The following is a 13,303-nucleotide window of genomic DNA, read 5'->3' on the forward strand; positions in this document are numbered from 1 at the left end:
AGAATCTATCTTTAAATAAGAAAACATTAGAAGTTCAAGTAAATTCCAGTAATTCAATAACTAGTCCACAGATAGGGCCATCCCAACTACTGGCTTCAAGGAAAAGGTGAGCCACCTCCAAACCATCCTGTATAGAGGGACTCCACATTGGCCATCACCGACCACGTATCATGATCAATGTGGAGTCAGCACATCTGTAGTATCTCGAACATACAATGGCAAATTGTGCACCAGGGGTTTGAGAGAAAAGTTGATAAATTTGCAAATGGGATCACAGATGCCACCAATCCCCAAGACAATGGGATGTCCTGGGGGATTGGTGGCATCCTTGTAGACTTTGGACATCAAAAAAATGTTGGTGCCTTCGGATGTTTAACCAGTAACCATCCATCACTTTTTTGGGGATCACTCCATTGTGACAAACCCTGTCTAAAATTTCCTGTGTGAGGTTTATTCATCGATTCTTTGTAGGACCACCTTTCTGTCTTTTGGGGGATGTCTCTACCAGCTTTGCACATCTACAGGTGACATTTTTCCTTCTTCTTTGCACTTGAGTTCTCCAGTGAGATTGGATGGAGACGTCTGTGATCAGCAATTTTCATGTCTCGTCACAGATTCTCAGTGGGATTTCATTCTGGACTATGACTGGGCCGCTCACACAGAGGAATATGCTCTGACCTAATCCACCTAATCCATCCATTTAATCTCCGGCAGGATGTTTATGGTCATTGTCCTGCTGGAAGGTGAACGTACACCTGAGTCTCAAGTCTTTTGCAGCCTCTAACAGGTTTTTCTCCAGGATTGTCCTGTATTTAGCTCCATCCATCTTCCCATCACCTCTGACCAGCTTCCCTGCCTCTGCTGAAGAAAAGCCTCCGCACAGCAGGATGCTGCCTCTGTGCTGCCCCTAAGCAGGCGAACTGCTCCGATCCGGGATCGATGTGGTTCGAGGGTTTCCGGACCCGGGGCTCAGCGGCCAGTCAATGAAGAGGGTAATTACAAGGGAGTAATGTTTGTGATGCCACCTGCGGGTTGCAGTAATGGGAGTACCACCGCTGCTGGAGGGAGGACCGGGGCAGATGGTGTGAAGCAGCAAGGTGACAGTCCCTCCGCAGGTAGGGAAGGCCCCGGTGTTCAGGTGAAGGGAGGCAGGGTGCAGGGGCAGGTGTACTCACTGTGGTGGTTGATGCACTGTACGGCAGAGATAAACTGAGTCACACACTGTTCTTAACCAAGTCTCTGTGTACAGCTGACGCTGTCGGGAGCCCGTCCGTGTACCCGGTCCCACCGGTGTCACGTAGTGATTCGGAGCCTGCCTCCATGCACAATTTGTTGTCCGTTGATGGTCCCCGTGGCTTGAAGCTGTTGGGGGCCCTGCTCACTATGTGTAGTGTAACCGTGCTCTTAAGGGCTGGCGCTTGGGACCTCAGTGGGTTGCTTAGTCTGGAAAACCTGTCCCCCTCGTTGTGCTGATGCCCTCAATCTTTGAGCTCCTTGGAAGGTCCCTGAAGCACCCCTTCCTCTGCAGGTTAATTGCCAGGACATTGAATCGGCTCCTGACCTAGAGTCCTGTACCTCGTCGTGCTCGGTACCGGTCAGTTCTGTCAGTCCCTGAACCTGGTCACCAACACCTCTGGTCCCGGATCACTGCTTGCGACCCAACGTCTCCTTACTACGGTATCTCCCCGGGAGCTAACACTCCATCTCCTGTCACTTTGGGAGCTCTCTCTTCCTCCCCAGTCTGCCTGACCCCTAGGTGGGTGGTCCTGTTCAGCTGGACCAACCCACTGGTGTGTCTGACAGGTCATGATGTGAGGTGTGGGTTGGGATTTGTGGTGCAGATGGGAGTGACACCGATTTCCTGGGTACCTGGAACCATGGGGGGTAGGCCCTGCACCCTGGGTAAGGATGCAGTTCCCTGTAGCACCCTGATGTATTCAGGGGCGCTACACTTCCACTATGTATGATGGTGGGGAGGGTGTTTTCAGGGTGTTGTGCAGGCTTAGTTTTCCACCACACATAGTGTTTTGCATTTAGCCGAAAAAGTTGTCGTTTGGTCCCATCTGACCAAATCACCTTTCTCCACTGCTCTCTGTGTCTCCTCCATTGGTTTTTGCAAACAGCAAACAGTACTTCTTATGGCTTTTTGGTTTAAAAAATGTTTTACTTGCCAGTGCCACTCTTCCATAAAGGACAGATTTGTGGAGTATAGGACTAATAGTCGTCCTGTGGACACATTCTCCCCCTGAGCTGTGATCTGTGCGGCTCCTCCAGTGACCATGGCCTTTTAGCTGCTTCTCTAATTACTGCTCACCTTCTTGGGATGTCAATGTCGGTGGACGGTCATGTCTTGGTAGGTTTGCCATTGTACCATACCCCTTCCATTTTTGGTTGATGGATTGAAAAGTGCTCCAAGAGATGTTCAGAGCTTGGGCTATTGGTTATAACCTAACCCTGCTTTACTCTTCTCCACAACTTTATCCCTGACCTGTCTGGTGGGTTCCTTGGTTTTCATGATGCTGTTTGATCTTTAATGTTTAAAAAAACCTGTGAAGCCTTCATCGATCAGGTTTAGTTATACTGAGAAGAAAGTACACCCAGATGGAGTCAATTTACTAATTAGGCGACTTCTGGAGACAATTGGTCACTCAGGATTTGATTTAGGGCCATCAGATTACAGGGGGCTGAATACAAATGCACATCACAATTTTCAGATTTAAAATATTTAGAAAACCTTGTATTATTTCCTTTACACTTCACAAATACCTGCTAGTTAGTGTTGGTATATCACATAAAAGACATGTAAGTTTGTGGATAGAACGTGAAAAAACTGTGGAAAACCTCACTTGGTGTGAAAACTTTTTGTACGAGGAGGCAACACTTATAATTATCTCTTGGAATGAGTTCAACATTATATCGGATTTGATTCCTTTAGAAAAAAAAAAAATTCTGTTCCCTATTATCATCTCCAAAAGTTCTACCAATAAACATCACAATCTCTCAGATGTGCCCTCACCTTTACACCCTTTATCATTGAGGACCTTTAATCCTTACCTCCTGGCTGCTCCTTGCCCTTTCGTCAATCCTTCTTAAAGATCCTGAGATATTTCCTTGGCCTAGATACAAAGCTTTCCTCCTTTTACTAGAAGGTTTTCCTCCAGTCTCAGAACAAAGATGATGCAAATCTCGCAAAAAAAATAGTCTTCAATCTTACAGCTCCATGACTCTTCTGCTTTCTTCTCTTTGACACCTCTTTGTGGGACCTAAAACAAGTCTGTACTGAATAGCGAGGCAGTCTATTGTACAGCAGAACCTCTAGTAATAACATTGGTCAAAACTGTTTTAGTTAAATGGTGGTCAACAAGTAATATATGCAGGAAAGAAGGGGTTGGTATCTTTTTGGTAGGTTACCCCAGTTGACTTGGCCACCAAAACAAAGTTAGAAGTAGGTCTTGACTTGGATTCGTGAGGATTATCCCATTATATTGGAACAAAAATAAAATGACTAGCTCCTCTTAGTTTTTGATGATTAGAGTCTTGAGATGTTTGGACTGGACCTTCAGTATGATCCAATCAAGGATTTGGAAGGAAACTACCCACCTCAACTAACAAAAATCTGATAACTTCTGAGGGTTCATGTTTTAGGAAGACGGATTAGTTCTTTATCAGGAATCATAAAGGTCCTGCAACGTCCCTTTCCATGCGTAGTGGCTAAATCTGTGGGGCCACATGGACAGACTGGAGAAAAGGATAATTTGGGCTGAAAGAACCTTCTTCGATTTATATAATTTATTTTGAGACTCCCTTGAGACAGAAGAATAACTGTTGACTTAATTTAATGGGTAGTATGCATATGACTAACTGAGCACTGTGTGGTGACCGGTGGGTATTCGTGGGCAACTCAAAGTTGAGTGTGGTCCTTTTTTCTAACTCATCGTCTTGGATTTTCGACTACAGAACTGGCTGAACTGCTCTGATTTTTAGACCCTAGTAGAGTCATCTTCGAAGACCAAATCTGACCTTATCAATGTCATCCCTCAGCCCTCTTCTGTAAATCTAAACCTAATCTTGATGTTTCCATCTAACAGAACTTAAAAAGGTAACCATTTATGATATGTTTTCAGAGGAATAGTAGTATATACAGGAAAGAATGAGTTGGTATCTTTGAGGTCCATTAACCAAAGTTGACTTGGCTTCCAAAATCCAAACTATATAAAGATCTTGGCCTGGGCTTCAACTTTCCCTCCGTTGATTTAAAAGTTGACCACCTCTTGGTGTCAGGACTTGACCAGAAGCATGTTCCAGTCAAGGTTTGAGAAGAACAATACCAACCTCAAATTCAATTAATGGACTACACATGGTCAATTTTTTTATTGGGTATAAGGCATATGTGTAACTGAGCAGTGTGTGGTCACCAGTTGGTATCAGTAAACAACTCAATGTTGAGTGTGGTCCTTTTCTCCAACTCATCATCTTGGATTTCTGACCACAGAACTGGTTGAACCACTCTGGTGGTAGACCTTGGTAGAGTTATTCTCAAAGACCAAAACTGACCTTATCGATGTCATCCCTCACCCCTCTCCCGTAAAGCTAACCATAATCTTGATTTTTCCATCTAATGTGACTTAAAAGTGTAACCATTTATAATAAATTTTTAGAGGAAGAGTAGTATACGCAGGAAACAATGGGTTGGTGTCTTTGAGGTCCATTAACCAAAATTGACTTGGCTACAAAAACCTAAAGTAGATGAAGGTCTTGGCCTAGACTTCAACTTTTCCTCCATTGATGAAAAAGTTGACTATTTCTTTTCTGATTTTGGTGCTTGGTGTCAGGACTTGACCAGCAGCATGTTCCAGGCCAGTCAAGGTTTGTGAGGAACAATACAGACCTCAAATTCAATCTTCTAAATGAAGCCCACTTTTTGATGCACAGTTAACGTTTCCCCAGTGATGTCACTTTATAAGCTTTTTGGATATATTTTTATTGACGATCTAACACTTTATGTTTTTCAAAATTGTGATGTCACCATAAAAATGCTGAATCAGAATTTAGTTTGTCACAAGCCTTCTGTAAAATTGTAGATCTAGAAAGCCCAACAAGACGCGAGGACAATGCCATCCTCCATTCGAGAACTTCTGTTTAGCCCATAGGCATCACATTAAGTCTAGATCTTTCATCCATTCCTACCACTGACCTCACACTAAAATTGATATAAAAAAAACAAAAACAATTTCAACCTAAACGATAGTTTGTTGAGGGAAAAATTGATAGGCTAAAATAATCGTTTGTTAAAGGCAAACCATCATCAACGGGAAAGATATTTTGTTGGCCAAAGATGTTTCCTTATAGATTGTTCGTCCTTCGTCAGATGTCACCTAACATGTATTGGTCAACTACAGTCACCATGTGATCATTTAACGGGTGTTCAACCATTGATCTAAGTCGTAAAATGTACGGCCATTTTTAAGCCACAGACAAGCCAAAAAAGTGTGATGGTATTGGTTGAAGGTTACCAGACCTTACTGATACCAACAAAGGTAATTTCTGTCTTGAGTAAGAGGTGACCATCTATAATGAGGAAACAGTGACTCTCATGACATACCAAAAATTTTTTAGAAAAACACCTTTTAATGGGACTCTGTCAACAAACTCAAAAGTGACTAATTTTACTCCTATAGGATTCCCGCTGGTTCCCTGAGTCAGACACTTTTTGTTTTTTGGAAATCCACCATACGGTTCCAGAGATATGGGCCTTTTTATTTAGTGCAAATTTTTATGGACTTTGCAAGAGGGCGTGGCTAATAATGCAAAGCAGCCTAAAACCCGCCCCAGAGGAGCCAGTAAAATGTAGACATAATTAAAAAGTCTCATATCTTTTGAACCGTTTGTCCGATTTACGAAAAACAAAAAACAAAATACTCAGGAGAACAACTGGAACATAATAAGGGTAAAAACTATTCACTCTTGCTTGGTGACAAATTGTCTTCAAAGATTTTCAAAGATGGTTCCTGTTCATGTTCAACCATTTCAAATTTTTGCCAGAAGAAATGATTTTTCTATATGGTTTTTAGGATCGTTAACCTCTTCAAAAATGGAAAACCGGACCTAAATAATAGTGATTCAAAGTTATTCTCCACATTGACACATGGAGGAAGGTTTTGAAGAAGATCGTACTCGTTCCTGGGCTTCATTTAGGTAAATTGAGAACGACCTCTGGCTCAATCACTCGTGTTTTTTTATGGTTTACACAGACAGGAATTAAGGGCAGAACTCATTGTACGAAATCTCACAGCTAGAAAGTCCACAAGAAGATTAACGCTCATATCTTAACCTAAAGTTCTGGTAGACGTCCACCTGATCTCTGGGTTTAAAGTTCATCCGTTTTATGGATTTTTCCGTTTTTTCTTCCAAAAAACTGAAAAGTCAAATGACTTTTAGACTATCAGATGCGGAAAGTCCACAGGACACCTTGTACTCGTCAAACAGCTCCTTAAGGCCCTGTATGTAGAGTGCGTGATACTGCTCCACTTCACTCTCTGACGGCACCGGACAGTGCGGAACACGGATGGGCTTTCCAACTGTAATGAAAATTAAGAGAGTTAATAAAAAAAGGGGTTAATTCAACTCCATATTCTACACTATAAGAGGCAGTATTATAATAGTTATATTCCTGTATATAGGGGGCAGTATTATAGTAGTTATATTCTTGTACATAGGGGGCAGTATTATAGTAGTTATATTCTTGTACATAGGGGCAGTATTATAGTAGTTATATTCTTGTACATAGGGGCAGTATTATAGTAGTTATATTCTTGTACATAGGAGCAGTATTATAGTAGTTATATTCTTGTACATAGGAGGCAGTATTATAGTAGTTATATTCCTGTACATAGCAGCAGTATTATAGTAGTTATATTCTTGTACATAGCAGCAGTATTATAGTAGTTATATTCTTGTACATAGGGGCAGTATTATAGTAGTTATTTTCTTGTACATAGGAGCAGTATTATAGTAGTTATATTCTTGTACGTAGGGGGCAGTATTATAGTAGTTATATTCTTGTACATAGGAGAAGTATTATAGTAGTTATATTCTTGTACATAGGGGGCAGTATTATAGTAGTTATATTCTTGTACATAGGGGGCAGTATTATAGTAGTTATATTCTTGTATATACGAACAGTATTATAGTAGTTATATTCTTGTACATAGGAGCAGTATTATAGTAGTTATATTCTTGTGCATAGGGGCAGTATTATAGTAGTTATATTCTTGTACATAGGGGCAGTATTATAGTAGTTATTTTCTTGTACATAGGAGCAGTATTATAGTAGATATATTCTTGTACATAGGGGGCAGTATTATAGTAGTTATATTCCAGTACATAGGGGCAGTATTATAGTAGTTATATTCTTGTACATAGGGGCAGTATTATAGTAGTTATTTTCTTGTACATAGGGGCAGTATTATAGTAGTTATATTCTTGTACATAGGGGCAGTATTATAGTAGTTATTTTCTTGTACATAGGGGCAGTATTATAGCAGTTATATTCTTGTACATAGGAGCAGTATTGTAGTAGTTATATTCTTGTACATAGGGGCAGTATTATAGTAGTTATTTTCTTGTACATAGGAGCAGTATTATAGTAGATATATTCTTGTACATAGGGGGCAGTATTATAGTAGTTATATTCCAGTACATAGGGGCAGTATTATAGTAGTTATATTCTTGTACATAGGGGCAGTATTATAGTAGTTATATTTATTGTACATAGGGGGCAGTATTATAGTAGTTATATTCTTGTACATAGGGGCAGTATTATAGTAGTTATATTCTTGTACATAGGAGCAGTATTATAGTAGTTATATTCTTGTACATAGGGGCAGTATTATAGTAGTTATTTTCTTGTACATAGGGGGCAGTATTATAGTAGTTATATTCCAGTACATAGGGGCAGTATTATAGTAGTTATATTCTTGTACATAGGGGCAGTATTATAGTAGTTATATTCTTGTACATAGGGGGCAGTATTATAGTAGTTATATTCTTGTACATAGGAGCAGTATTGTAGTAGTTATATTCTTGTACATAGGGGGCAGTATTATAGCAGTTATATTCTTGTACATAGGAGCAGTATTGTAGTAGTTATATTCTTGTACATAGGGGGCAGTATTATAGTAGTTATATTCTTGTACATAGGGGCAGTATTATAGTAGTTATATTCTTGTACATAGGGGGCAGTATTATAGTAGTTATATTCCAGTACATAGGGGCAGTATTATAGTAGTTATATTCTTGTACATAGAGGACAGTATTATAGTAGTTATATTCTTGTACATAGGGGCAGTATTATAGTAGTTATATTTATTGTACATAGGGGGCAGTATTATAGTAGTTATATTCTTGTACATAGGGGCAGTATTATAGTAGTTATATTCTTGTACATAGGAGCAGTATTATAGTAGTTATATTCTTGTACATAGGGGCAGTATTATAGTAGTTATATTCTTGTACATAGGAGCAGTATTATAGTAGTTATATTCTTGTACATAGGGGCAGTATTATAGTAGTTATATTCTTGTACATAGGGGCAGTATTATAGTAGTTATATTCTTGTACATAGGGGCAATTTTTATTAGAAAAAACAAACATAAATACATGAATAAGAAACAAAAACTCACATTAATACAAGTCACAAATCACTGAGGTTACACAGACACCGGCACTAAATAATCAGATCAAACACAGAAATAAATAACGAGTCCACACCTGTGCGGGGGAATGAAGCATCAATGAAACTCAGCAATCACCATATAATATATAGAAGGAGCAGAGTGATACTCATCATCCCGAGTCAGGGACATTCTGTCCACCACCGGTGTCCATGGCAGATTCTACCTGAGGGTCTACAGAGAGGGGCCTCCGCTTTGGCGGGGGATGTTCCTCTATGTCCCTGTCACATTCAAGTGTCCCCAATTCCCTCTCAAAATCATCATCATGGGACAAAGCCCCATACTTGTTGGACACGACCATCGCACCCACAGAGCTCTGGACCTTCTTACTAGCCCTGTCACATGCAGCCTCAGGTCTACGGGAGGACGCGTCCTTCTTCTTCCTTTTATTCTGACTAATGGTCCAGTCATCAGATACAGATGCTGAAGGGGGGGCCACCTGAGACTGCCGGACCTGAGGGACGACCTCCATGTTCCCCTCCTCACCCTCCTGCTCTGGTACTGGTATTAGCTGAGCGGACACCCGGGGGACATCGGAGTTGGGCAGTACCTCTCCTGATGGTAAAACCTCCTCCTGGGCCACTGCCACCACCTCCTGAGCCTCTGCCACCACCTCCTGAGCCTCCACCTCCTGAGCCTCTGCCACCACCTCCTGAGCCTCAGCCCCTGCCATCACATCCTCATCAGGGAACTCTCTGCAGATGTTGTGCCAGGCGTCTGGACAGTCCCTGTGAGGATGGCCCATCTTACCACAGAGGTTGCACCTGACGTCCCGGCAGTCTGCAGCGATATGACCGATGTCCCCACACAGGCTACACTTCACCACGGTACAGGCATTGGCCAGATGACCAGTCTTACCACATTTGAAGCACTTTCGGGGCTGCCCGGGGTAGTAACATCTCCCCTTCTCCCTCCCAATGAAGAAGGAGTTGGGTAGGTGGGCAGTGATGTTATTATATTGCCTCAGCTTCACCTGTACCTTCCACCCCATAGTCCAGATACCGTCCTCATCTCTGACCTTGGAGAGTCCAGAGACGAGGTCACAATGTCTCCGGAGCCACACCTCGATGTCCTGTGGGGGAACGGCCTCATTCCAGAAGGTGACATTCACAGTGACAGTATCAGGCCTAGAAATAGGGACCAACAAAAACTCATTCCAGCCCTCGGTGTCCCGGAACTTGGGGTAATCGGCCCAGAACCTGTCCAGGGCAGACATGAGCTTAAAGCTGACGTCATAGCCCTGCCCGTCCTGCAGATTAGAGACCGCCAGGATCTCACGCGGTACAAACCCCATCTGGTGGCACAGCAGCTCCCTCACCACAAACCTGCGCTGCGGCAGAACCTCCTTGGGACCTATGTACTTAAAACGTACAACATTAATACGCTTGAAAGTCTGGCCGGTATACTGGGCTCCGGAGGTGAAGGATGGGGCGCCGCGGCTCCAGGCATTCCTGGGGGGCACCTGCCGGGACACCCTGGGCTGACGGACAGGACGAGGGTCTGTAGCAGGGGGGGCTGGTACACCTTGCGGGTTAGACAGCAAAGGGGGAAAATCACATATGTCATGCACATCAACATGAGCAGCATCATCATCATCATCACATTGTGCAATGTCCATCACAGACTGTGAATCCCCTCCAGCCCCCGACCCCACAGGCACAACAACACCATCCCCAGCCTGTGCACCGGCCTCCACAGCACAGACAGTCACACATGGAAGGTCCTGCTCCTGTGCGGGGCACTCTGGGACTTGTAGTGCCTCCACAGTCTGAGGTGTAAGCTCCTGTAGCTGCAGTTGTGTCCCATCCAGAAAACAGAATCTGGCCGCCTGTATCACCGGTCGCGTCTGCTGTTGGGGGGTCTCGTCCCGAGCGGCCTCTGACTGCACAGCAGGGGTCTCCACAGCACAGTCCTGCCTATGGGAGGCCAAACATTCCTGGGTCATATAGGTCTCCTTCAGGGGCCCCATACTCTCCAGCACAGTGTCCATGTCCTGCACCAGGGGCCCCATACTCTCCAGCACAGTGTCCATGTCCTGCACCACACTCTCCAGCACAGAGTCCATGTCCTGCACCACACTCGCCAGCACAGAGTCCATGTCCTGCACCACACTCTCCAGCACAGTGTCCATGTCCTGCACCACACTCTCCAGCACAGAGTCCATGTCCTGCACCACACTCGCCAGCACAGAGTCCATGTCCTGCACCACACTCTCCAGCACAGAGTCCATGTCCTGCACCACACTCGCCAGCACAGAGTCCATGTCCTGCACCACACTCTCCAGCACAGTGTCCATGTCCTGCACCACACTCGCCAGCTCCAAACCCTTTTTGTTCAGTCTCTGGTCACACACAGAGGTCAGGGCAGGATCTAAAGTGGCCCTTAGATTATAGAGACAGTCTATCTCCGCCTGCAGCATGCCTTTCATCGACCGTAACTCACCCAGTCTTCTGACTAGTCCAGGCATCTCATCCGCTAGCTGCGGCTCGGGCACACACACTGTATCCACAGCTTCAGGCTCGGCCACAGGTGCAGGGACCTTGAACACAGGCTTGTTACAGGCCTCCACCACAGATGTCTGCATGGTGGTCTTGCTGGACCCAGGCACTGGGACTTGCTTACCGCTGGCACCGGACTGCGACCTGGTGCGGCCTGAGCTCGCCATGCCGGACACCACATGCTGCTGCCGGAGATTTTCTTGCAGGGTCTGCTTCTCCAAAGACGTCCTCTGTCTGCGGGCCGGAGAGCTGAGCTGCACACCTGATGGTGATGGAGGCTGAGCTGCGGCTGGAGCTGTGCACTGACCGGGGCTTCTCTGCAGGAATCACAAGACTTAACACTTTGCTGCTTTTCTTTAGGGACATATTCCGGCTTCTTTGCTGCACTTGGAGTTGGTTTTCCTCCCAAAACATTACACACCGATTCCTTAGATTCTCCTTTCTTGCTGGAGCTTTGTGCAACAGTCACAGGTCTCACAGCGACTCTGGGGGTGGTATTCCCAATGGAAGAGGCCTGGGAGCCATGTCCCAGTGTAGGCCGGGAAGCCTGGGCCTTGCCTGGGGAGCTTCCCCGCCCTGGGCTTGCTCCAGACATCAGGAGAACTGCTCACACACAACCTCACAGCTTGGGGGCAGTATTATAGTAGTTATATTCTTGTACATAGGGGCAGTATTATAGTAGTTATATTTATTGTACATAGGGGGCAGTATTATAGTAGTTATATTCTTGTACATAGGGGCAGTATTATAGTAGTTATATTCTTGTACATAGGAGCAGTATTATAGTAGTTATATTCTTGTACATAGGGGCAGTATTATAGTAGTTATATTCTTGTACATAGGGGGCAGTATTATAGTAGTTATATTCTTGTACATAGGGGGCAGTATTATAATAGTTATATTCTTGTACATAGGGGCAGTATTATAGTAGTTATATTCTTGTACATAGGGGCAGTATTATAGTAATTATATTCTTGTACATAGGGGCAGTATTATAGTAGTTATATTCTTGTACATAGGGGGCAGTATTATAGTAGTTATATTTATTGTACATAGGGGGCAGTATTATAGTAGTTATATTCTTGTACATAGGGGCAGTATTATAGTAGTTATATTCTTGTACATAGGGGCAGTATTATAATAGTTATATTCTTGTACATAGGGGCAGTATTATAGTAGTTATATTCTTGTACATAGGGGCAGTATTATAATAGTTATATTCTTGTACATAGGGGCAGTATTATAGTAGTTATATTCTTGTACATAGGGGCAGTATTATAGTAATTATATTCTTGTACATAGGGGCAGTATTATAGTAGTTATATTCTTGTACATAGGGGCAGTATTATAGTAGTTATATTCTTGTACATAGGGGGCAGTATTATAGTAGTTATATTCTTGTACATAGGGGCAGTATTATAGTAGTTATATTCTTGTACATAGGAGCAGTATTATAGTAGTTATATTCTTGTACATAGGGGCAGTATTATAATAGTTATATTCTTGTACATAGGGGCAGTATTATAGTAGTTATATTCTTGTACATAGGGGCAGTATTATAGTAATTATATTCTTGTACATAGGGGCAGTATTATAGTAGTTATATTCTTGTACATAGGAGCAGTATTATAGTAGTTATATTCTTGTACATAGGGGCAGTATTATAGTAGTTATATTTATTGTACATAGGGGGCAGTATTATAGTAGTTATATTCTTGTACATAGGGGCAGTATTATAGTAGTTATATTCTTGTACATAGGGGCAGTATTATAATAGTTATATTCTTGTACATAGGGGCAGTATTATAGTAGTTATATTCTTGTACATAGGGGCAGTATTATAATAGTTATATTCTTGTACATAGGGGCAGTATTATAGTAGTTATATTCTTGTACATAGGGGCAGTATTATAGTAATTATATTCTTGTACATAGGGGCAGTATTATAGTAGTTATATTCTTGTACATAGGGGCAGTATTATAGTAGTTATATTCTTGTACATAGGGGGCAGTATTATAGTAGTTATATTCTTGTACATAGGGGCAGTATTATAGTAGTTATATTCTTGTACA

The 13,303-nt window shown here is 42.8% G+C and overlaps 1 protein-coding gene across 1 annotated transcript in view; it reads right to left on the bottom strand.

The window, feature by feature from the left end:
* Positions 1 to 2,467: 2,467 nt before the first annotated feature.
* The window catches only part of LOC142304364 (diacylglycerol O-acyltransferase 2-like), a 48,545-nt gene continuing 37,709 nt past the window's right edge, over positions 2,468 to 13,303 (bottom strand). The window contains exon 9 of the mRNA XM_075346668.1: positions 2,468 to 6,578. Coding sequence (XP_075202783.1) covers positions 6,424 to 6,578 — 155 coding nt within the window. The 3' untranslated portion in view covers positions 2,468 to 6,423. The remainder of the gene's footprint in view (positions 6,579 to 13,303) is intronic.

Source organism: Anomaloglossus baeobatrachus, chromosome 4 (assembly GCF_048569485.1).
Source record: "Anomaloglossus baeobatrachus isolate aAnoBae1 chromosome 4, aAnoBae1.hap1, whole genome shotgun sequence".
Lineage (NCBI taxonomy): Eukaryota > Metazoa > Chordata > Amphibia > Anura > Aromobatidae > Anomaloglossus > Anomaloglossus baeobatrachus.